The 26,286-nt window shown below is 43.1% G+C and overlaps 1 protein-coding gene across 3 annotated transcripts in view; it reads left to right on the top strand.

Annotated features, from left to right (window-relative positions):
• The first annotated feature begins 23,372 nt into the window (after positions 1 to 23,372).
• Positions 23,373 to 26,286, top strand: part of LOC115195911 (neural cell adhesion molecule 2) — a 446,035-nt gene continuing 443,121 nt past the window's right edge. For all 3 annotated transcript variants that reach the window (XM_029756255.1, XM_029756257.1, XM_029756256.1), the window contains exon 1: positions 23,373 to 23,784. In XM_029756255.1, the coding sequence (XP_029612115.1) occupies positions 23,742 to 23,784 (43 nt within the window). In that variant the 5' untranslated portion in view covers positions 23,373 to 23,741. The remainder of the gene's footprint in view (positions 23,785 to 26,286) is intronic.

Raw genomic sequence — 26,286 nt, forward strand, 5'->3', positions numbered from 1 at the left:
CATATTCTAAGTCAGAACCGTCCAGAGTAGTGATGCTAGACGGGTGGGCGGGTGCGGGCAGCGATTGGTTGAAGAGCATGCATTTCGTTTTACTTGCATTTAAGAGCAGTTGGAGGCCACGGAATGAATGTTGTATGGCATTGAAGCTCGTCCGGAGATTTTTTAACACAGTGTCCAAAGAAGGGCCGGATGCATACAGAATGGTGTCGTCTGCGTAGAGGTAGATCAGAGAATCACCAGCAGCAAGAACAACATCATTGATGTATACAGAGAAAAGAGTCGGCCTGAGATTTTAACCCTGTGGCACCCCCATAGAGACTGCCAGAGACCGGACAACTTACCCTCTGATTTGACACACTGAACTCTATCTGAGAAGTAGTTGTTGAACCAGGCGAGGCAGTCATTTGAGAAACCAAGGCTGTTGAGTCTGCCAATATGAATATGGTGATTGACAGAATCGAAACCCTTGGCCAGGTCGATGAAAACAGCTGCACAGTATTGTCTTTTGTCGATGGTGGTTATGATATCCTTTAGGATCTTGAGCGTGGTTGAGGTGCACCCATGACCAGCTCGAAAACCAAATTGCATAGAGGAGAAGGTACGGTAGAATTCGAAATGGTCAGTGATCTGTTCGTTAACTTGGATTTCGAAGACTTTAGAAAGGCATGGTAGGATAGATATAGGTCTGTAACAGTAATTTTAGAAAGAGAGGGTCCAGATTGTCTAGCCCAGCTGATTTGTAGGGGTCCAGATTTTGCAGCTCTTTCAGAACATCAGCTATCTGGATTTGAGTGAAGGATACATGGGGAGGCTTGGGCAAGTTACTGTGGGGGGTGCAGAGCTGTTGACCGGGGTAGGGGTAGCCAGGTGGAAAACATGGCCAGCCGTAGAAAAATGCTTATTGAAATTCTTGATTATTATAGATTTATCGGTGGTGACAGTGTTTCCTAGCCTCAGTGCAGTGGGCAGCTGGGAGGAGGTGCTCTTATTCTCCATGGACTTTACAATGTCCCAGATCTTTTTGGAGTTTGTGCTACAGGATGCAATTTCTGTGTGAAAAAGCTAGCCTTTGCTTTCCTAACTGCCTGTTCCTAACTTCCTAACTTCCCTGAAAAGTTGCATATCGCGGGGGCTATTCAATGCTAACGCAGTACACCACAGGATGTTTTTGCGCTGGTCAAGGGCAGTCAAGTCTGGAGTGAACTAAGGACTATATCTGTTCTTAGTTCTACATTTTTTGAATGGGGCATGCTTATTTAAGATGGTGAGGAAAGCACTTTTAAAGTATAAGCAGGCATCCTCTACTGACGGAATGAGGTCAATATCCTTCCAGAATACCCGGGCCAGGTCGATTAGAAATCTTGCTCGCTGAAGTGTTTTAGGGAGCGTTTGACAGTGATGAAGGGTAGTTGATTGACCGCAGACCCATTACGGACACAGGCAATGAGGCAGTGAGATCCTGGTTGAAGACAGCAGAGGTGTATTTGGAGGGCAGGTTGGTCAGGATGAAATCTATGAGGGTACCCGTGTTTTACGGATTTAGGGTGTACCTGGTAATTTTTGTGAGATTGAGGACATCTAGCTTAGATTGTAGGATGGCCGGGGTGTTAAGCATGTCCCAGTTTAGGTCACCTAACAGTACAAACACTGAAGATAAATGGGGGGGAATTAATTCACATATGGTGTCTAGGGCACAGCTGGGGTTGAGGGGGGTCTATAACAAGCAGCAACAGTGAGAGACTTGTTTCTGGAACGTTGGATTTTTAAAAGTAGAAGATCGAACTGTTTGGGAACAGACCTGGATAGCATGATATAACTCTGCAGGCTAATTCCACCCCCTTTTGCAGCTCTATCTTGGCAGAAAATGTTGTAGTTGGGGATGGAAATTTCAGAATTTTTGGTGGCATTCCTAAGCCAGGATTCAGACATGGCTAGGACACCAGGGTTGGCAAAGTGTATTAAGCAGTGAATAAAACAACCTTAGGGAGGAGGCTTCTGATGTTAACATGCATGAAACCAAGGCTTTTACTGTTACAGAAGTCAACAAATGATAGCGCCTGAGGAATAGGAGTGGAAATGGGGGCTACAGGGCCTGGGTTAACCTCTACATCACCAGAGGAACAGAGGAGGAGTAGGACAAGGGTTTGGCAAAGGCTATAAGAACTAGTCGTCAAGTGCGTTGGGGACTGGGAATAAAAGGAGCAGATTTTCTGGGCGTGGTAGATAGATTCAGGGCTTAGTGTACAGACAATGGTATGGTAGGATGTGAGTACAATGGAGGTAAACCTAGGCGTTGAGTGATGATGAGAGAGGATTTGTCTCTGGAGGCAACAGTTAAGCCAGGTGAGGTCTCCGCATGTGTGTTCGGTGGGACAAAAGAGCCATCTAAGGCATTTTGAGCAGGACAGAGGGCTCTACAGTGAAATAAAACAATAAGAACTAGCCAAGACAGCAGAAGACAAGGCATGTTGACATTAGAGAGAGGCATAAAGCAATCACAGGTTTTGATCAGGAGAGCTAAGAGACAACAATGGGTAAATGGCGATGAATGGGCAGAGTGGGTCAGTTTGTTATATACAGGACCTAAGTTCGAGGCTGGGGCCGACAGGTAAACAAAATGAGGTACCGTGTTATTGAAACAGTCCAGGGGGCATCAGCTGTGTAGCCGAGTGATCATACGGTCCAAAGAGCAGCAATATTTGAGCCAGGGTGCCGTTCAGTAGTCACTATTATGCTAGGCGAGCAGGGGACACAGTGTTCAGAAAAGCTAGCGGGCCGAGGCTAGTAGATGGTTCTTCGGCAACACCGTAACAGAATAGCCTGTTGAGACTACATCGGGCAATCATGTCAGTAGTCCAGTTGTGATGGATCGGCGGGGCTCCGTGTCGACAATAAAGGGTCCAGGCCAATTGGCAAAGGAGGTATTGTAGCCCTAGAATTAGCTGATATATGGGCCTAGCTCAAGGCTAGCTGGTGCTTGCTTTGGGACAGAGGCGTTAGCTAACAGTAGTCACTCGTTTGCAGCTAGCTAGCTGCTATGATCCGGTGTAATAATCCAGAGCGGCATGGATCCGGTGATATGGTAGAGGGAAGCAGTCCATTATGGTCTGGTTGATATTGCACTGTGCAGACTGGCGGGTGTAGTCCGAGCTAAGGCTGGCTGGTGACCAAGAAAAAGGTGAAAACCGCTAGCCGTGACTAACTAAGACTAGTAGCTAGTTAGCTGGCTGGCTGGCTGGCTAGCTCCTGATGGAAGTTCCAGTTATAAGGTATAAAAATAGCAGATCCGTACCACATTGGGTGAGGCGGGTTGCAGGAAAGTATATTTAGTTTGTAGATAGAAAGTGAGATTAAGATATATACGAAAAAGACCAGCTATTTATTCCAGTTATAAGGAATAAAAATAGCAGATCCGTACCACATTGGGTTAGGCAGGTTGCAGGAAAGTATATTTAGTTCATAGAGAGAAAGTGAGATTAAGATATATACGAAAAAGACCGGCTATTTACATGGGATGAGACACAGGATAAGACTACTGCTATGCCATCTTGGTTCAATTTTATCAGGCAAGAGGACACAAAATGACCAAAAGTCCCGCAATACAGACAGCTCCTTGTGCTGATCCAGTGTTGGCGTTCCACTGGCAACAGCCCAGCCCTGCCTAGTTGCATGGGCTCGGGAAACAGTGCTCGTGACTCTCGAGGAAGGTCGGGAAATCTCAGGTTCTCTCGACCACAGGACAATCGGGGCCTCCCGGGATGACTCGGAGGCGAGGTGGAATCCCTGGATGTGCGAGTGAAATTGAATTTACTCTCTATCCGTCATTCCCACAATCGGCCATCGATGCGGATGGTCAAAGTGATGAGGGAGTCAAAATCTGTGGGTAACTCTCGAGCCGCAAGCTCGTCCTTAACCTCCTCCGAGACGCCGTGCAGGAACATGTCAAACATTGCTTCCGAGTTCCACGCACTCTCCGCTGCCAACATACGGAAATCCAGCACATAGTCAGCCACAGCGCGGGCGTCCTGCCAGAGCTGGATTAGCTTCCGGGCAGCTTCTCTCCAGGAGAACAGGGCATCAAAGACCTTCCTCACCTCGCCCATGAACCCTTCCAGGCTCGTGTATGTGGCCAGCTGCTGTTCCCATACGGCGGTAGCCCAGGTGAGAGCCTTTCCAGACATCAGCGTGATGAGGTAGGCTATTTTGGAGCGATCCGAGTGGAAGGAGGAGGGCTGAAACTCAAAAATGAGGACACACTGAGCTAAAAACGCCCGACAGGTGCTCAGCTCTCCATTAAATCGTTCTGGAGGAGGTAACCGAGGCTCCTGGGAAGGTGGAGTGGCAGGTTGCCCACAAGATGACCCGTGGCATTGCTCCAGCAGCATGTCCAACACCTGGTCATGGTGCTCAGCCAATGTTTGGACCCCCACCATCAGCCTACGAAGCAATTCCTCGTGCCTACCATTGGAGTCTCTTGGGAGGAGATGGCGCTGCGCAGCTGATCCGGGTCTGCTGGGTCAGTCATGGCCAGTTTGTTCTATCAGGTGTGAAAGTAAAACCCAGTTGTAGACCACATCGAATAAACAATAGTTGAATGTTCCAACAGGGGCAGGCAATAGACAGGTCAAGGCAGGCAGGGGTCAGAAAACCAGAGGTGGGGCAACAGTACCAGGCGGCAGGCAGGCTAAGGGTCAGGGTAAGGCAAAAGTCGGTAATCCAGAGGGGTGCAAAGGTACAGGTCGGCAGGCAGGGTCAGGGGCAGGCAGAGTGGTCAGGCAGGCGGGCTTGCAGTCAGGACAGGCAAGGGACAAAACCAGTAGGACGAGAAAAGAGAGACAGGAAAAAGCAGGAGCTTAGACACAAAACGCTGGTTGACTTGAACAAACAAGACGAACTGGCAACAGACAAACAGAGAACACAGGTCTAAATACACAGGGGATACTGGGGAAGATGGGCGACACCTGGGGGGGGGGGGGTGGAGACAATCACAAAGACAGGTGAAACAGGGAACCTTAGCAGGGAACCTTAGCTAATGTTCTGGGAAAGTTCCCAGTTTGCTGCCTGTACATACTGTAAGAGAGAGAAAACAAATGCATTTCACAATGCATTTAGGAAAACACTCACAACCATTTACATCTTTAACCTTTTTACTATTCCGGCGCTCAGGAGACACGTGTTCGAACTCTGTCGGTTACACATACATTCAGGAAAACACTCATGACCTAGTATAGTGTCACATCTTTATGGTGATGCTCTACAAACGTTTGTTTGTTTGGCTCGTTCAGCATTATTTAACTGAGACAAACATGAAAAGGTCACAAGTTATTGTGTCATAGGAATCCTTGTTTTTACAAAGTAGCCTGTTTGGAAAACCCATTCATGTCTCGCTTACACATTTGAAAAAAGGGTTCAAAAGGGTTATTTGGTTCAAAAATATTATTTTATTTTTTGAACATATGATAGGGGTTTAAGTATGCTGGCACTGGAATATGGTGCTCATCTGGGTAAAGTCATAAAAGAGAAAAAAGTGAATAATATCAATATATAGGGTCCCTGGTTTGCCGGGTCAAGAAAAGGTTGAAGACACCTGACTAGAACCATAAAGGGACAAGCCGATGGACTCTTTCTCCCACAGGGACAAGCCGAAGAACCCTTTATGTTTCTAGTTAGAACCCATTTTTCAAAGAGTAGATTTTAAAAGACTTGCCCCACTACTGCTCCATTAGGGACACATTAACATTCAGATGTTTTCACCGGAACCTTTCATCTCCTTTTGATGCCATTAACCCTTTCACACGCACCATCACATGGGTGTGATCGTTCTACAGTGGTCCCTGAAGCTACGATCACACCCGTGTGATTAGAACACTTATTTAGAATGCTTATTTACAATGGCCAGTTTCGAATGACACAACAATCAGCATTTGAGCTGGCCATACTTTTTTCAGAAACTATTTACACAAACAAAGTCCTTACAAAGTTATGTCTAGAATGTGAGCAGTTTATTTTTGGATACAATGTTCAGATATTCACAGAAGTATCTATAGCATAACACAATCATCCAAACCGGAAAAATGTAGACTACATTTGTCCTAGCGCTAAGTGAGGAAAGATTGACGCAACACAAGCGGTCATATTTTCTAACTCTTGGCTGACATAAACTACAATATGAATTAGCTAATAGCAATTACTATTTATAATTAATCACATCATGGGTGAGCTCACCATTTATCGAAATAATTGAGTAAAACACTTTCTAGAAATCGAAAGTAATCCGACGATGATGCGTTTCAGCGTGCAGCCATGCTTTTTTTCCTCACAGAAACCAAAGATAATAAGAGAAGACAAGAGGAGTTCGGTCTGTTTATAGTATGCATGTTGAAGGGGTGTGTCGTCTACCATCGTTCACATCCCACCATTCACTTCCTGAAGTTCTCAAAAAATGAGTGAACCCTTACTCACCTCATTTTGTTATAGCATCTTTGGTCTGACAGACGATTACGTGAAACCCAGAATACATTGTATGTCAACAAACATGGCTCCACACGTAGCTGGAATTAGCTTAGCTCATCATAATCAGTACAACCTTCAAAAAAGTATTTTACACATACTATGTGCCCATTACAATCTATGCAAGAATCGGAATGCATGATTTATCACCGGTAATTGAAAAACATGAATAAAACAGTAACTATATCAATAATTACCAAACAAAACATTTTCTGATAGTTATTTATTGATACAAATGGCACGTGCAGGCAGTCATTTACGTAACCTCTCACTCCCACTCTGAGCCATTCAGTGTTGTTGTTTATGTATGTAGCTAGTGAGCTAAGCTGTAGCATTAGCAATGTCTTTCAAAAGGAGACAACTCACAAATGCGAAAATTCTGGAATTTCAGGAATCAGATTTTGACAGTGACAGTGAGGAGCTGCCTCCCAGCCATTGAGAACCCTGAATCTGAGGACCCCTTGTCCACTGACAAAGTCCTATTCCCCATTGAAGATGCTGGTAGTGATGGAGGCAGACTGACAGTGGATGAAGTACAGGAGTTCTGTGGTAGCTGGAAAGCTGCCAGCCATTTCACCCCTCCTGGCCCTGCTGTTTGCTTTGATGAGTCCCAGTCTGGAGTGCAACGCCCCTTGGCATTTCCATCTGAGGCAGAATGCTTCGAGTTGTTTCTGACAGAGGAGCTGGTGGGAGGGGACAACCATGATTAGTGAAATGTATACCTTCCTGGTGACAGTCCTTCTCATGGGGATAGTAAAGAAAAACTCCCTAAGAGAATACTGGAGCACAGATCCTATGTTTGCAAGTCCATTCTTTGCCACCCTCTTTTCCCAAGACTGCTTCCTAGTTCTGCTGCGATGGCTGCATTTCGTCAACAATGCTACTGCTATCCTAAATGACCCGTTATGCAAAATAAGAAATGTAAACAGCTGGCAGTAAAGTGGCATGACAAACGAGACATCCATGTCCTCTCCAATGTCCATACAGCAACCATGTCAGCCACAGGGAAGGTGGACCACCTGACGGGAGAGAGAAAAATCTAACCAGACGGCGTGCATTACTAGAACCTCAAAATGGGGGCAGTGGATAAGGTGGACATGATAAACAGCTTTGTGGAATGCACTCAGAAAACGACCAAGTGGTATAAAAATATATTTTTCAATTTTTCCAGGGTAGCTTCAAAATACAACAAACCAACACTTCTGACGACATTAGCATTGTTTACAGAGCTACAGTGAGGGAAAAAAGTATTTGATCCCCTGCTGATTTTGTACGTTTGCCCACTGACTAAGAAATGATCAGTCTATAATTTTAATGTTAGGTTTATTTGAACAGTGAGAGACAGAATAAAAACAAAAGAATCCAGAAAAACGCATGTCAAAAATGTTTTAAATTGATTTGCATTTTAATGAGGGAAATAAGTATTTGACCCCCTCTCAATCAGAAAGATTTCTGGCTCCCAGGTGTCTTTTATACAGGTAACGAGCTGAGATTAGGAGCACACTCTTAAAGGGAGTGCTCCTAATCTCAGCTTGTTACCTGTATAAAAGACACCTGTCCACAGAAGCAATCAATCAATCAGATTCCAAACACTCCACCATGGCCAAGACCAAAGAGCTCTCCAAGGATGTCAGGGACAGGATTGTAGACCTATACAAGGCTGGAATGGGCTACAAGACCATCGTCAAGCAGCTTGGTGAGAAGGTGACAACAGTTGGTGCGATTATTCGCAAATGGAAGAAACACAAAAGAACTGTCAATCTCCCTCGGCCTGGGGCTCCATGCAAGATCTCACCTCGTGGAGTTGCAATGATCATGAGAACGGTGAGGAATCAGCCCAGAACTACACGAGAGGATCTTGTCAATGATCTCAAGGCAGCTGGGACCATAGTCACCAAGAAAATAATTGGTAACACACTACGGCGTGAAGGACTGAAATCCTGCAGCGCCCACAAGGTCCCCCTGCTCAAGAAAGCACACATACATGCCCGTCTGGAGTTTGCCAAAGAACATCTGAATGATTCAGAGGACAATTGGGTGAAAGTGTTGTGGTCAGATGAGACCAAAATGGAGCTCTTTGGCATCAACTCAACTCGCCGTGTTTGGAGGAGGAGGAATGCTGCCTATGACCCCAAGAACACCCTCCCCACCGTCAAACATGGAGGTGGGAACATTATGCTTTGGGTTGTTTTTCTGCTAAGGGGACAGGACAACTTCACATGTACCGTCAAATCTTGGGTGAGAACCTCCTTCCCTCAGCCAGGGTATTGAAAATGGGTCGTGGATGGTTATTCCAGCATGACAATGACCCAAAACACACGGCCAAGGCAACAAAGGAGTGGCTCAAGAAGAAGCACATTAAGGTCCTGGAGTGGCCTAGCCAGTCTCCAGACCTTAATCCCATAGAAAATCTGTGGAGGGAGCTGAAGGTTCGAGTTGCCAAACGTCAGCCTCGAAACCTTAATGACTTGGAGAAGATCTGCAAAGAGGAGTGGGACAAAATCCCTCCTGAGATGTGTGCAAACCTGGTGGCCAACTACAAGAAACGTCTGACCACTGTGATTGCCAACAAGGGTTTTGCCACCAAGTACTAAGTCATGTTTTGCAGAGGGGTCAAATACGTATTTCCCTCATTAAAATGCAAATCGTTTTATAACATTTTTGACATGCGTTTTTCTGGATTTTTTTGTTGTTTTATTCTGTCTCTCACTGTTCAAATAAAAACCTACCATTAAAATTATAGACTGATAATTTCTTTGTCAGTGGGCAAACATACAAAATCAGTAGGGGATCAAATACTTTTTTCCCTCACTGTAATAGAACAATGTAGCTATCTACATAAGCACAATTGAATATAACACCATAAAGGTTATGAAATGAGTAATGTTACCTCGCGTTTTTGCGCTTATAAGGAATATACACAAATATATTATGCTCCATACACACAGTGAGCTACAGTAGAAAACAACATACAAAAACTATTATAACGTAATAAGGCACTTACTTTGATAGAAACAGTCTGGATTTCAACATGGTTGTCTGTAGTGACGCCTCTAGCACTGAGATGCTGTGCCTTAGACAGCTGCGCCACTTGGGAGTCATAAGGCCAGGGTAGCTTCAAAATACAACACATGCTAATACTTCTCTGATGCAATTAGCATTGTTTTCTAGAGCTAATAGAATAATGTAACTAGCTACCTAAGTGTTGAGTATAACACCATAAAGGTTTTGAAATGAGTAAATTTACCTTGCGTGTCCGCGGTTATAAGGAATATACACAAAAATATTATGCTACAGTAGAAACGACATAACACGACATGCAGAAACTATTATAATGTAATAAGGCACTTACTTTGATAGAAACACACACATTTCCAAAGTTATAATTGGTAACAAAAACAACTTTGACTGTGATGCAGGCAACAGACGAAAAATGTGAACACATGTGTGCAGGACTGGAGATGAGCAAATGTCTGCAGACTTGAACAATTGGGAAGTGTTTGGGGAATTTTGTACGGGTCAGAAATGTCAAAAAAATGAATTGGTCCGCAAAGTCAAAATTACTACTTTTCTGTGAATGAATGAGGCGGAACACACCTCAATTCAAACTGTTCTTCGAAAATAAAAAGCTTGTTAGAAAATAATTAGAAATTGACAAATTGCAAACAGCCTATAAATAAAAACAAGCTGCGTGCTTTGGTTTGAGGGCAGCGCGGATTAAATGTACTGTTGCGTAACAATCACATTCTGGAATGGAGAGAACGTTCTAACATCACGTGCATAAAAAAACTCACGCTGGGGCGACATTTAGAGATATTTGGAACTCACAAATGAAAGGGTTAAAAATGTAATCCTGCAAAAGAGACCGTAAATATTTAGTTATCAAAGCATCCATCCCACGTCACCTGGCGTCACCTAATATAATAGTTCATCACATAACTGCATGACAGGGTCCAATGACCAATTATCCTCATTTGAATGAAAGAATATCTAAAATACAGTATGTTTACATGTGTAAACATATTGATTGAAGGGCAGCGTAGAGGGTCTGAGTGGCCGTCAAACCAATGACACTGTCACACTTTGTGTTCCTCTTACCTACACACTTTGGAGCTGTCAATTATTATGACGTATTTATGGAGAAATGTTCTGATCTGAAGTTTTTAAAAGGTTTGCTTGGGAACTTTAAATTTAGCTAGTCACCTGTAGTTTTTTGTATGATTGATTATGATGATTTTTTGAAATTCTAAGGTCAGAAGCTTCTAGCAATTGGGGAAAATCTTAATCTCTCATGGGCAGACTAACATAAACGTAACACCTGTACCGGGACTATGAGATCTGACGAATAACAAGGAACAGTTGTTCTGGTGCACTGGTTTTGTGTCACTATGTTACAAGGACGAATCACGATTTTGCGGAGGTAAACAGTACTTGGCATCTTTTGAATTTCAGAAAGAGAGGGGACATTTGGCCCATAGACTTGCCTGACACTTGCAGCAAGAGGGGGATGGAGCTACCAAAGAGGATCCGCCCTGGTTTCACCACTTGCACTAGTCTCATATCTCATATCTCTCCCTCCAGAATCGAATCTGGATTGTTTACGTGAGATTTTGGTTCTGGGATGCCTAGATTACGAAAATCTAGAACATAATATCTATTGAGTAGTTTGATTTTCTATTAACTACAATTACTCAATTTAATTTTAATTGGGCTATGTGTGAGCATCAAGACAAGTGAGAGGATTAAGCCGCTTCTTCAGCCTCTTGCAAGGTGCAAAGTGGTGTTGGTACTTTACTCTTTTGGTGGCCCAAGTCATTTAAATGCCATGGATGAATTTGCAGTTATTCATTCATGCTCTTCTAATAGGCACTTACAGCACCTATAGCACTTAGTTAACCTATCCTAACCTAACCTAAGTTTAACCACTCTTATGAGAACTGAAGATCGATAAACCTGTTCTCATTCAAAACATTATGGGTGACATTTTGCATATTTTGTGAGCAGTGACCAAAATAACCATAACATTTCAAATAACTGGAAGACATATTATCTAATGAGAGTTCCAAATACTGAAACTTGACTAAACTCAGAAGCTGTGGATTATGATGATCTGTGCACTTTGACATGATGTAAATGTCATGTGTGACATTCGGAACGTAAAAAGGGTCAGTATGGCATATGTCAATATATACGGCAATATGGCAATAGGACAGCAATAGAATTTTGCCATGGCAGTTTGAAAGGCACGTTTTCGATCTAAAATGTTCTCAAATCTTTCAATGCCTCCCCCACCCTCAACCACCACCAACTCCAAGACCCACAATCCCATTTCTAAAATAAAACAACAAAAGTTTGAATAACAAAATCTCTGGAGGCAATAATAACAGGTAGCTGTAAAAATGGCACAATTAATTTTGAGCAGAGCACTTCACCATTAAAATCCTATATTGGCACTTGATGAAATTGGAGTTTATAATGGATCCAATTATCACTCCAACGGAATCGTTGTACTCTGCAGGGATATATGATTGTTAGTGACTTTTCTTCGTTCCCTCACCACTACCCCTGCTCCTACAGCGGTGTATTCATCATTTGATATTTTATATAATTTTATATAATTCTACAATCAAAGCATGCACATATATCTGTGATTGAGGTTGTTAATCTATTGCAGAACTGTCACATATGGGAGTTTGTGTGCATGTAAAACAGAAACACAAATGCAGACACCCACATGCACATGGACAGGTTCAAACACACACACACTCTTTCTCACACACACACACACCCATTCCTCCCTGTCATTATAGGCCTCTCCTTCTCCTCTCCCTGCATCCCCATAGTCTTGTATATCTCCCAAGCCAATAGTCATTATAATTAATGTATCCCTCTTTAAGCCTTTAATGATAAGTTTTAAATGTATGGTTACAGGCAGCATCGCAGTCTGATTCATTATCGCCCATCCTGCCATTTTATTGGGTTCTGGTGTTTCTCATGTCCGCATCAGTAAATTAATTTTGACCCTGGGAGGCGGTAAATCACACAAGATCCTGCCCATTGTCTCTCCCACACCACATTTTCTTAAGCAGTAGCCATGTAGAATGCTTTATTGATATTCCCCTTCGCAGGTTTAATAAGCGCGTTGCATAACAAGTGTTTTAGTGTTAAATAAATCAGGGTTGGGCAGGGAGCAGGAGTACTGGCTGTCAGGGAGAGGGTTGGACACAGGAGCACAAACACAGGAGGACATACACACATACACACACACACACGCACGCACGCACACACACACACACACACACACACACACACACACACACACACACACACACACACACACACACACACAGAGAGAGAGAGACACACACACAAAGAGAGTCAACCACTAAGGAGAGAGGCAAGAGAGGAGAAAGAACCTTTGCCGGACTAGTCAGTGTGTGAGTATGCTGTCAAAAGAGCGATGAACGCCTGGTAGAATTGCTGGGAGAGATATGTCAGAAATATCATGAGTTTGGCCAGTATGTCTTAGTGTAAGTCTGATGTCTTTTCATGTGTGTGTCTGATACACACATGAAAAGCTGGTAATGTTGGTAACAAGGTAATTAATTCTTCCTGACAATTTTTTTTACAAACTAGTATCTATGAAAGATGTCATGAAACTATCAGCAAATACGCCTTACTGACCCTCTAGCGTGAGGAATTTATGGCCAGCCTGTTGCAAGCTAACATCAGTTAAGGACAGGGGGAATTCAATCAGGGAGATCCATTGGCCGCTGCTGAGGCAGTGGAGTGAGATAGATGGCTTTAAAAGGTTACGAAGGGGCCAGACCCCATGGTTCAGTATTTCATCCCTGTCCAATTGTGTTTCTTGTTTGGGGCAGCAGCGATGTAAGGAGGGATGTATCAGGGAAGTATAAAACTGCCTCCACATGATCTCTCTCTCTCTCTGTTTCTGCATATCTCTTCGCATCTCTCTCTCTGCATCCCTCACTAACACAGGACCCAGGAGGCCTAAGTCCTACATCAATAATAACAACATATTTTAGTTAAGAGTCAAAGCTGTGGGAAATTATGGGAGGGTGATCGATGAAAGTCTTAAATCAATGTCAAGATTGTTGTGGGAATGTCACAGGGAGGAGCTGTGACACATACTGTGGGCGTGACTCGTGCGCGGGCACATGTACTGACACATACACACACACACACACACACACACACACACACACACACACACACACACACACATATTAAAGTACTCAATCATAATTTGAAGTTAGATTCACTGGTATGTTTAACACATTCATCCTTTAGAACATTATAAAGATGCTGTGAGATGTTTATTCTTCACAACAGGGCCACAGATACAACAGGGTCACAGTACAAATCTCAGCCTAGTCCAGACATTTCTGTCATCTAACTCTCACCTTCCCCCTCCTCTCTCTCCCTCTCTCCCTCCATCCTAGTGCTGCTATCTTTCTTATCCCCAGATCCTGATATGAAGAAAATCCTGTTTAAATTACATCAGGAGCAGTGAAGAGGAAAAGAGGCATTATCGGCACATGCGGAAGATAAGAATAAAAGGGGGAACGTGGCGCAAAAATGAAAGGTCATACAGGCCACCCTTCAGACTTGCAGGGGGAAGCTTTGAAGGTCAGAGAGATTGAGGGGGTAATCCATTCAGGTGAATGACATCCGCACTGTCACGCCATGACCTTAGAGAGACGTTTTATTTCCAAGTTCTCTTTCCGCTTGGGAAATTAAGGTCTTAGTAGAACATGATCCTCTGCAATCTATGAGATGTACGCTGTACTTAGATGGAAATAGTACATTTTCAAAGGTCTTTGTTTTGGCCGAGTATGGTTTCCAATCAGAGGCAGCTGTCTATCGTTGTCTCTGATTGGGAATCATACTTGGGCAGCCCTTTTTCCCCTCCTTCAGTTGTGGGATCTTGTTTTTGTACATCTCAGTGAAAGCCTGCAGAAAAGTAAACATGAACACTTACCACGCTGCACCTTGGTCTTCTCCTTACGACGATCGTCACACGCATGCACCGATTAATTGGGTTGATTCGGTCACACACACACAGATATGCATATGCGCACACACATACACGTGCATGTACACACATAAGCACAATTTCACGCCCTAACCTGAGAGAGCCTTTTTTATGTCTCTATTTAGGTTTGGTCAGGGTGTGATTTGGGTGTACATCGTTGTCGCTGATTGGGAGTCATACTTAGGCAGCCTGTTTTCCTTTGGGGTTTGTGGGTAGTTATTTTCTGTTTTGTACATTTTGTGACCTGACAGAACTGTTGGCTGTCGTTCATTTTCTTGTTTGTTTGAAGTGTTTCTTATTATTAAAACATTAATATGAACACTCACCACACTGCGCTTTGGTCCCCTTCTTCTACGGACAACAAGCGTTACACACAAGTGCACACATACACACACACACACAAACGTATCCCCCCCATGATTCATCCAATCATTGTCTATCTTTCTTTTCTGCCTCTCTTCTATCTAAATTCATCTTTGATTGAATTATGAATTGCACTAATTTCCTGGAAAACAATAGTACTGCACTGGTCTTCTTTTGAAAATGTACTATTTCCATCTAAGTACAGCGCACATCTCATAGATTGCAGAGGATCAAGTTCTACCAAGACCTTAATTTCCCAAGCGGAAAGAGAACTTGAGCTAGTGTTTGGAGATTATAGGAGTGTCTTAGAGTCAAACTTTTCAGGGATCCAGCAGAGAGGCCTGCTGCTCCGTAACCCTGCATGGCCGCAGACCTCTAAATCCACTAATCTGACAGAGTACTTACTAATAGATGTTTTATCAACAAAATGTCCACCCATCAGAAGGCACTGACCACTGACCCCTAACACTAACAGCCGACATATGATAGGGCAAATGGAAGCTGCATATGGGAGTCATACACATACACTCAAACGTGAAATGACTTTGCACATGTTAATCTGTGTGTGTGTGTGTGTATGTGTCTGTGTTTCAATGTGAGTTTTCAACTCTGTGTACACACACTGACACACATATTTAGACTTGACAACTCACATTGATACACAGACGCATACACACACAGAGACTAACATTTGGAAAGTCATACACAGACACACATACACACACATTAACACATACATACACACACACACACATTGTTCATCCATCTGTCCAACTATCTGTCAGTCTTTGTCCATTTATTGTCTGCTTTTATGTATTAAGGGAGAGTCAAAGTTACTGTGAGAGATTACTCCAGGCCGCAGGCAGGGGGCAAGCCATCTTCTCTTCTTTCACCTTAATGAAATATGACTGGCATCTCAGCATGAGAAGGGCACTGACCCCCTTCAAACACTCCCACCCCCCCACACACACACCATGATAATGTACCATCATTTCTCCCTCTCCTCATTTCACAGCATTTCCTCAACCATCAGCCATCCTGAGCCTTCCTGTCTTTTTTTATTGAGGCGGTGGCTCCTTCAATTACAACAGCCCATAATCCTAGACTGATGTGAGGATGGATTAACGGGATTAGGAGATAATCTGGTTGACCCCTCGACCCTAACCCAGTATGAGGGAGCGAGAAAAGGAAAATGGAGTTTAAAATGAGAGAACCAACGAAAGCCGACGGGGGCTTTGACCATAATGTCTCCACTGAGCCGACTCTATGGATCTACGCGCCTCTTCGTGTCACGGGGCATTACTTCCTGTGAGGTTCCTGTGGAAACCTAGAATTGGATGAGGAAGGTTACAGCTCATGTAGTCAGCATCTGCCGATTTACAGTACATATACTAGGGCCTGGTACTTTACAGTAACTGTTCAGCATCAGCCTAGCTACAGAGCATTATTTAACAGGGATATATGTGACCGTCCGGGTTTTAGGGTTGTTAGCCCGTTGAGCAAAAGTCTAGGCATAAACTCAGGGAACAGTGAGCATATAACTGTATGTCTAATGGTAGCTTAGACAATTGTCATCTTCAAGTTTCTCTTTGATGTATTGTACATAAGATTCGGAAAATGGATAGGGTTGTTGATTATCCATAGTAAGGGTTTCTTTCTGACACATTCATTATATCTGTTGAAAAGGGACAACAATAGAAGTTGTGCACAGCACGATTAAGGTTACCGGTTTCAATGTGTGAGTTAATGGTTCAGCGTCTGTGTTGCAAGACCATTCTTGCAATAACTATTCAACAACTACAGTATATCCGTAAAGGGACAGTATCAAGGTCAGTAATAGATAAATAATAACCAAACATCAGCCTTCATAGTGCAGTCAATGGATCTGCTACAGACCATCTCTCTTCAACATCAGCCAATTAGCTCTTTACAATGTAAATATGGCTGGGGGCCCTAGAATCCCTCATGCCATCTCAGACATGAAATGTAAGGGAAAGAGTTTAATATACTATTGAACACAAGACAATTCCAAGGTCTAGAGTAACCAGAGCAAGGTCAAATTAGTAATATGTGTGGTGACTGGTGAATGTTTTCTTAGAGACAACGGTTTGCTCACAGCCATGGAAACATCTGGTATGTGTGTGTGAATTTGAGTGTGTGCGTGTTTGCGTGTTTGTGTGTGTTCATATTTGTGCCTGGCAGTTTATGAGTGTTTGAGTGTGTGTGTCTGATTGTGTGTGTGTGTGTGTGTGTGTGTCTGATTGTGTGTGTGTGTGTGTGTGTGTGTGTGTGTGTGTGTGTGTGTGTGTGTGTGTGTGTGTGTGTGTGTGTGTGTGTGTGTGTGTGTGTGTGTGTGTGTTTATGTGTTTGCATGTACACGTGTCCGTGTCTGTCTGTGTGTGTACTGTATGTGTTTAATTATAGAGGGCCTCATTCCTTCGAATCTTGCCCACATTGCTTGCTGACTCAGTACTCTGTGTGGTAATTCAATCACAGGTAGGCCCTGTTTTCTGATCCTCACCAAACATTACAGATGCCAAATATAGCAATGAGATCTACGTACACCTACACTCTGGCATTGAAGTGCAGGCGTTCATTAAGCTAGAAAAGCAACTTTAATTAAAATAAGAAAATATAATAATTAATGAATTGGGTATTGGAGTTTATCACATGTATAATGACACAGGCTTTCTCTAAAGTACTTGTCATCTTAATTTGTATGATACACACAAACAACACCTTTCTCTCTATTATTCAATTATTATCAACCGTTTACATTTAAAAGTTAACTTTTTAATCCAACTTTGGGAAGTTACCGTAACATTAACCCACTGAAATGTTGAAAGTTCTCATCGATAAATGTATTGTTTGTGATACACAGTATAATATAATATCACATGTGCGACTTTGGTAGATGCTTTAAGCCCAGCAATTTACAGTACAGTGAATTTCTATATATATATTTTGATGTGATTCCTGAAGGAATGAACCCTCATTGGCATTGTTAGTGCTACGTACATGCCAATTGAGCCACACAGAACAATCGTACATAACTGTAAATGGAAAATCTCCTTGTGGTTTAAACAGTCAGTCCAACAATCTGCTCAATCTCAGTAAGTAGCATGATGAGTTCCCCCAAGACCCCATGTCAGCACACATAGAGAACAAACATCCCCAGCCCTATCCTCATCCAGCTTCACATATCCTGAATGACCTGTCTCCAACCTAAATTCTCCAATCTCTCATGTCTTTTCAGTCATCCCAGAAGATCGATGTTGAAGACCCCATGGTTTGTTAATAACATGTCGATGGCCATCAAACTGAGCTCCATTTGGATGGCAGCCCGGAGGCAGACACAGATCCTTATCTTACCTATAGCGGAGGGGATCGGGATTCGGGAGTGGATTCGTGGACTGTCGCCTCTTGTTGACATAAACATTCTGGGAAATCAGTGAAAGGAATGTCCTTCCCAACATGGTTAACGAGGGTGTCATGTTCATTGAGTCTCTCCCTCACTTTTGGTCCTTCAGAAATGTAGGTGCATGACGCTTCTGCAAGCTGATACTGTCAGTACTGGGGTTGAATGTCACAGTCAAAGGACTGGGCTGCGTGTGTAAACCAAAGAATTATCTTTGTGTTTAGTCATTCCTGCATGCCAGAGGTTAAATACGAAACAGGTGTTGGAAGTATAAAAGAAGCCTTTTGTTTGACCAGCTGAAGTTTGTTTATACAGATCATTCTCATTAACATAGAAAATCTATTTTGCGATAGAGACCAGTCTCAGTTGATCCTTCAAAGCTCCCCACTGGGCACAAACTGGTTGAATCCATGTTGTTTCCAAGTTATTTCAATTAAATTACATTGAACCAAAGTGAAATAAACATTGAATTGACATCCGTGACAGTGAGTCACTACTGATGCAAATCATTTCTCAATAAATATTGGTCAAACTGTCAGAAGGTACAAAGCAGAGTTCAACAGTGTATGCCCTTCTGACTTGGCTTTATTCTGTTCAATATTGTGAGTTAAGGGGGTGTGTCACAATATCTATCAATTTAACTACGTTTGCAGTAAAATATTTGTATACAACAATCACTTTCATATATGGGAGACCTTAGACATATGTTAAAACATGGTTGTGCTTTGTTATACCTCGGGTAGGGGTATCTCAAAAACTAAAGCCCATTTTGAGGATTGGCCACTAGCCTATTTTTGTGGACCCCAGGAATAGTAGCTGCTGCTTCTGCAAAAGCTAATAGGGATCCAAATAAATAACATTGTTGATTCTTAGAATGCCTTGAAGACACACACACTCATCCATGTGGCGATAAATACCACAGAGTTTCTAACATCGCGAAGCCCAATATCGCGAGACTTCCTTGAACGCTTGCAAAGCAGACTCGGCAGACTAGGCCGGGGGTTTGGGAAGTCAATGATAGAAGTAAAAAATAATTCCTTAAGTTGTTAATTTTCTCGAAGTCTAAAGGCGCAACCTAGATTCGAGCCAATGTCTTAAGTAGCTAGACATGTTATTACTCCAACCTCGTCTAAGTGACAAACGTACACGTTTTCATTTTAGTCGAAAACAACTTTATATTGAAGGAGTGCCTTTGACTGACGGCCTGCACATGCGCAGTTCGGCGTGAGACAACCGTATGACCCGATTACGTGTTTCTATGCATGAGCTTAGCTAGCCAACGTCAGCATGACATCGCCTACAAACATGATCAGGGATTTCTATTAGACAAGTAGTTTCTACATATTTTCATACTAAACCATTTGTAAATACTGTTCTTTATTCTTGCAGTTCATGACAGAAAGACCCCAGGCACTGAAGGGCTCTTTTCATTTAGCCCACGCCTGAAAGTTATAACCTCAATGGCACTGCTGAAGTGGGCCACATGACACTGAGAGCAATAGGGAACAGCTGTTGTGACACGTTACCACGAAGAACCTAGTGTCTGACTCCGGGCAGCCATTGTAACAACAGTCTTCATGCATTTGTGCAGTTGACCTGTGCCACTATACAATATGTCATCATCACCAAATGTTCTCTTGTTAATCACTATTCGCAACAAGGGGTTATATCAGTGTGATACGAATTTTCTGGCACCACACACACATGCATGCAAATGAACACACACAAACACACATACACACACATGTGTAACACACACAGTTTCACCCTACACAAGCCTCCATTTACACACACACACACACAAACACACACGCACACTGTATCCGACAAAATCCAGTCAATAACCGCTGGCCAGGGGAATAAAGAGATGGAGCTAGTGAACAAGAAAGTGTAGAAAGGGAGTAGCACACACGAGCACACACACACACACACACACACACACACACACACACACACACACACACACACACTCTCTGACGTACACACACTGCTATTGATAACAAACTATCACAAAAAGGGTTGCCGGGGCAACAACCGAGTTTCTGGAGGGACACTGTTGATGAGCCAGTGAACAGGTCCCTTGTGATGATGGTGGCTGTAGAGATCTGGTTACCATACTATCGCCTTCCAGTCTCTCCAGAAAACATCAAGGTACTGCTTCGACTTCTTCCAAGGCAGATCCCCATGAGGGGAAACAACCCAGAGTGTGTGTTTGGTCACCAAAACACATTGTCTGTTTCCCAAATGGCACCCTTTACAGTGCACTACTTTTGACCAGAGACCATAGGTCCCTGGTCGAAAGTAGTGCACAAAATAGGAAATACTTATTAAACACTCATTGACTGGCTTCTAATTGGAGAGAACAGGAGGGGCAGCACAGCAGTAGTGTGGGCTAATAGAACTAGATGTCAGGTAAATAAGGGAGATGTTTATTTTCCTAAAGCTTGAAGCCGTGGTGGATTATATCTTTGAGGATGTGTCAGGCATACTGAATTTTAGACTTGATTTGGCTTGTTCCTTTCAGCTCCTAATGGAGCAAAGGGCCTCAACGGTGCATCTCCAGCGAACTCTGTTCTGGGCGGTTTTCTTGACCCCATTCTGAGTGGTTTTTAGGGCACATGTTTACTGTCTGATTGACATCCCCTAGGTCATCATCGCTAGACTGAAACAAGGGTGATAATGTGATTGCATAGCTTAATTTATGGATATATTTGATCCAATCATCACTAAGCCATCTGCTTGCATGAAGAGTAGTGATCAGATCTACTTTTTGCATATGCAACCTTTGGCTGACACCACATGCTTGTGCCAGTGTGCACCATCTGAATGACTTTTCTCTGGCAGTGTGTTGGGACCATCAGGTTGCTCTCTTAAGATACTGGATTGATTAGACATAAGCCAGAATGGCTTAGGTGTTTTGACTAGTGATGCTGCAAGGGTGTGTTGTTGAATGAGCATTGCTGCTTCAGTGTCATAGACCAGCCATGGTGTAGTGAGTGGAGCTGTCTATGGTGCTGAAATGGATGCTCTTCAGTCACACCCATGTCCCTAATAGTGGCACAAGGTGTCAGAGGAGTCCATTTTTATATAATCCCCCTGCCTCACCACCCCCACCACCAGACAGACCCCAGTTCTCCATATTCTATTACAGTATGATAAAGTAGCTATATCTAGAAGAAAACGGTTTAGGCACAACATAAAGCTAGCATGACAATGTTTCTATTCTTGCTCAACTTCTGCTACATTTCCTTGAAAGCATGTTCTAACCCAGACATTTAGAGAGACAACATGAACTTAAAAATTGCCTCTTTCCTAGAGTACAAAGACAATAAAATAATGTTTTCACAGTGCGATCCTGGTGCATAAATGTCAATGGAGTTAATGGATGTCACGGCTATTCCTTTGAGACAAGAGGCTGAATGCCTGAGTTTCGTGTCTCTTTTCTACATCATATTGTTAGAGGGCAGAGATAGATTTTATATTCTTCTGGGCTGAATGGCATTGAACTTTAACAGCTCAATGGGGAAAAGGAGCAACACAATTACCAACCTTCTAAAGAGTGATTTAGCCTTAAACACCATGATAGTGGCAGGGGTTAAGTCACATACCTCTCATTTTCAAGGCAGAAACCACAACCACTTGTTCTGAGGAGAATGGTGAAGTGTGTGAAATGCTTTGATATTGTTATTGTCACACATCTCAAATAGCATCTTGATACCGCCTAAATGTAGTAAGGAATCTGCTGACTTACATGATGTCACTTTCACACCTTTCCTCAGTTACATTTGTGCTTATATTACCGTTGGATGTGTCTTGGGTTGTTAGCGTGCACTGCCAGATGAAAGAACTACAATAGACTGGTGTAGAATACATAAATGAATTGATCATGACTACCTGTGCGTGTGGGAGAGGGAGAGAGAGTGTTTGTGGTGTAGGAGGGGGCATGAGGCATGTGGAGTCACTATCCTATGAATTTCAGACTCCAATGTCAATCTTATCCACATACACTATATATACAAAAGTATGTGGACACGCCTTCAAATTAGTGGATTTAGCTGTTTCAGCCACACCTGTTGCAGATAGCCATGCAATCGCCATAGACAAACATTGGCAGTAGAATAGCTTTACTGAAGAGCTCAGTGACTTTCAATGTGGAACCTTCATAGGACGCCACCTTTCCCACAAGTCAATTTGTCAAATTTAGTGCCAACTGTAAAGTTTGGTGGAAGAGGAATAATGGTCTGGGACTGTTTTTCATGGTTCGGGCTAGGCCCCTTAGTTCGAGAGAAGGGACACCTTAACGCTACAGAATGCAATGACATTTTCGATGATTCTGTGCTTCCAACTTTGTGGCAGCAGTTTGGGGAAGGCCCTTTCCTGTTTCAGCATGACAATGCCCAAGTGCACAAAGTGAGGTCCATACAGAAATGGTTTGTCGAGATTGGTGTGGAAGAACTTGACTGGCCTGCAATGAGCCCTGACCTCAACCCCATTGAACACCTTTGGGATGAATTGGACGCAGACTGCGAGCCAGGCCTAATCACCCAACATCAGTGCAGACCTCACTAATGCTCTTGTGGCTGAATGTGACTGCAGCAGTGTTCCAACATGTTCCAACATCTAGGAAAGCTGTCTAAGAAGATTGGAGGCTGTTATAGCAGCAAAGGGGGGACCAACTGTATATTAATGCCCATGACTTTGGAATGAGATGTTGGCTGTATCATGCAGATTTTGTTTGGATAGTGTACCGCAAGTGAGTTACTAGGTGTGCGCCAAGAAACAAAATGCAAAAAATAAAATAAAGAAGAAGCTTTTTTTCAAGCTGAATATGCATATCATTTGTAGAAACATACAGCCAGCCATTCGCTGTTCTCGTTTGTGCGCGCGCGTGACAGAGAGAGAGATAGGATAGGGAGAAGTGACCTGCAGTCCGAACAGTGCTCTCCACAACCGGTAAATAATGAAACAGTTCATGTCACACGGATTTCTTCGATAAGATGTGACACTGCAAGTTGCACAGTCCATCATCCATTGGTTTGACTCCCGAACCAATTATTGAACAATCACTTAAACTATAATTTTGATCAACCATAGTGAAACAATAATTGGAGTGATTTGGACCTTTAAACGAAAGTTACTTCCTTTTTCTCTCGAGGAGTATAGTGAGTGATGTATAAATGCAGACTGCTCAGTGGAGTCAGGCAACGAAGGAGTAAAAAGTAAGTGCGAGCTGGGGAGCGAGCGAGCGCGCGCCAGAGAGGGAGCGAGAGAACGCCAGCGGACCTCAAGACCGAGGGCGAAAGGAGTGTCGCGGTTCCTGTTATAATAACAGCTACTAGAAACCTCCACTGACAGCGAACGCTGGAAGCGGTCCATCAGCCAAACCTGCTCAAAATGATTATCCAACTCCTATGGTTTCTTGTCTGCGGCAGTCAAGGTAGGGAGACATGTCTCTTGGCGTTGTGGACTTCGTGGATGGATAAGTTGCTGTATTCGCCCGCCCTTGTCCATATATCCCTATCGGCGGGAACAATTATGTTAGGGAGATTTGGGAAAGGAGACCGCAGCGAGCGAGCAAGAGAGTGAGGGGCGGATTGTTTGACCGCTGGTGTTTTGTAGTTTCAGCACGTCTTCGAAAGATTGGAATGCTTGCTTTTTGAAAGGGGGATTATCAAGACCCCGTTGACATCATTGAACTGTTCTGGTGTTGTTATTCAGCCATTGAATGTGACATCCATCGATTGGTAAAGAGTGGCTATATCTGGTCAAATTTGTTCTTCATCAGTAGGAGAGAAAGAATTGTGGATAGATGCATGTGGCTGTGGAACGACAACAATAGGCTGTGCTTTGTTTTTCTGTTTTTTTCTCAAAGAGAACAACAAATCACCAACAACAGTGTTATGATATGGGTGATTGCCTAGGGAAAACAGAAGGTGTCCGTGTCACGCAGTTGGCACTGCGCTGATTATTTGGCTTTGTTTTGTTAACACACAGCGCATCATAACACAACAACCTCAGGGCCAGCTATTTCAATTCAAACTGTTTATTCTTTGTTTGATAAATAACTAAGCTTCTGTGGAACAATTCAAAGGCATCATTACCCTCAGGTGTTTAGCATTTCAATTTCATTGATTTATATCCTAGGCTTTCGAATGGGTGAACGAGACACGGCGCAGAATTTGCATTCTTCGGTGAAAGTGTACCGAATATTTTACAAGAAAGAACTGAGTAGGTATAAACGAACTGTATCTAGTTTAGTTTTGGGTGAAAATGTAATCCCAGAATTGGGCAGGTGGACGCATATGAATGGTGGGAAGGATTGCTCACCCCTGAGAGGGGTTGCATGTCACTGGCGCCACTAGCGATTCTGGGGGCTAAATGTGGAGTATGAAATCATTTTTACATAACTACTTTTTCTATCATTCCTTTTTTTACATCCGGTATTAGACAGTGGAACACTAATTTAACCCACACATTTTCTAGAGGGACGGCTTTAGGCAGAACACAACAGTATCTTACCACATGCAAAACGATATGACAACAATAATGTCTAATGTGGCCCCTCTAACAGTACAACTGGCCCCAGCTTGGCCCCCCCAGTTGAAATGGTCTAGAACTGCCACTGACTGGCGCACCAATGGACACAGAGTAAACCCGGTTTCATTATCGTGCTTGTTTTTTTTAGTGTCCAAAGGTACCTCTGAAGTTAGCAGTCAATTGCGGGCAGTCAAGCACTAGAAAGGGAAAGGGGATTACTTGTTTGGCCGCATTCTTTTTTTTATAGGTGGAACGGCAGGTGGGGGTAGAGCATTGCAAATTAATATTCAGTCAGAAGATGGGCGATTAGGCTAGTGGCCATTTTTAGGCTAGTGGCCATTTACCCACAGTAAATATCGGCCAAATAATCATTCTACCCGACTTCCAAAGGAATATGCAGGACGTGACCTGCAATACTTTTTGCCATATTCAACATAAAAAAACAACCAACCATTCCACTACTGGAGAATCCCCAGCATTATTCAGGCTGAGATAACATTCCAGTTAGTCAATGGGTCTTGTTAGCATGCAAACTGCATCTGCTGAGTGCCTGCACCCAACTGTTGTAAAAATGGAAACTGATCACCTCACAGCCCTGAATACCCTGCCAGTCATACAGGAAGGATACTGCCCTTGTTGCTGCAGCTTGCCCAGAAAGACCAGGTAGCTGTGCAACCTGGTCAGGCCCCAGAACTACAACCACTACTGGCTACTTCACCCTGGCTACCTCACCCTGTTAGGACACACTCATGTCCTGTCACCTCAAATACTTAGAATCAACCTTGCAGACTTAGTTTCAGTGGGGAAAATTGGGGAAATGTTAGAGCTCTACATAAATGCTACTAGAGTGGCTGACTGTTGTATTACAGGTTGCTTTCCTGTAACTTGGTGACGCTACTATGTGCTTGTGTTGTAAAAAACATGAACACACATTGAAAAGCTAATTGGCTTCAGCTATTCAAACACGAGGCATGGTAGAGCCTCTCATAGTTCTGGTTATGCCAAGAGTCGTATGAAACCCTTTTTAATAAAGACAGAATAACACAATACAAAATAAACTAGGGGAATTTATATCCAGGCAACGATGTCTGAGAGTAATTATGTCGGCCATATTGGATTCGGAATAAGAATGATTTACACAAAAACAGTCTTTATGGGCATGAGTGGACGCAATTCTGGAACAAAGCCTCGTATACAAAATGCATATTTACAGTTCAAGTCGGAAGTTGACATACACCTTAGCCAAATACATTTAAACTCAGTTTTTCACAATTCCTGACGCTTAATCCTAGTAAAAATTCCCTGTTTTAGGTCAGTTAGGATCACTATTTTAAGAATGTGAAATGTCAGAATAATAGTGGAGTGATTTATTTCAGATTTTATTTCTTTCAACACATTCCCA

The sequence above is a fragment of the Salmo trutta genome, chromosome 6, assembly GCF_901001165.1.
Source record: "Salmo trutta chromosome 6, fSalTru1.1, whole genome shotgun sequence".
NCBI classification, from domain to species: domain Eukaryota; kingdom Metazoa; phylum Chordata; class Actinopteri; order Salmoniformes; family Salmonidae; genus Salmo; species Salmo trutta.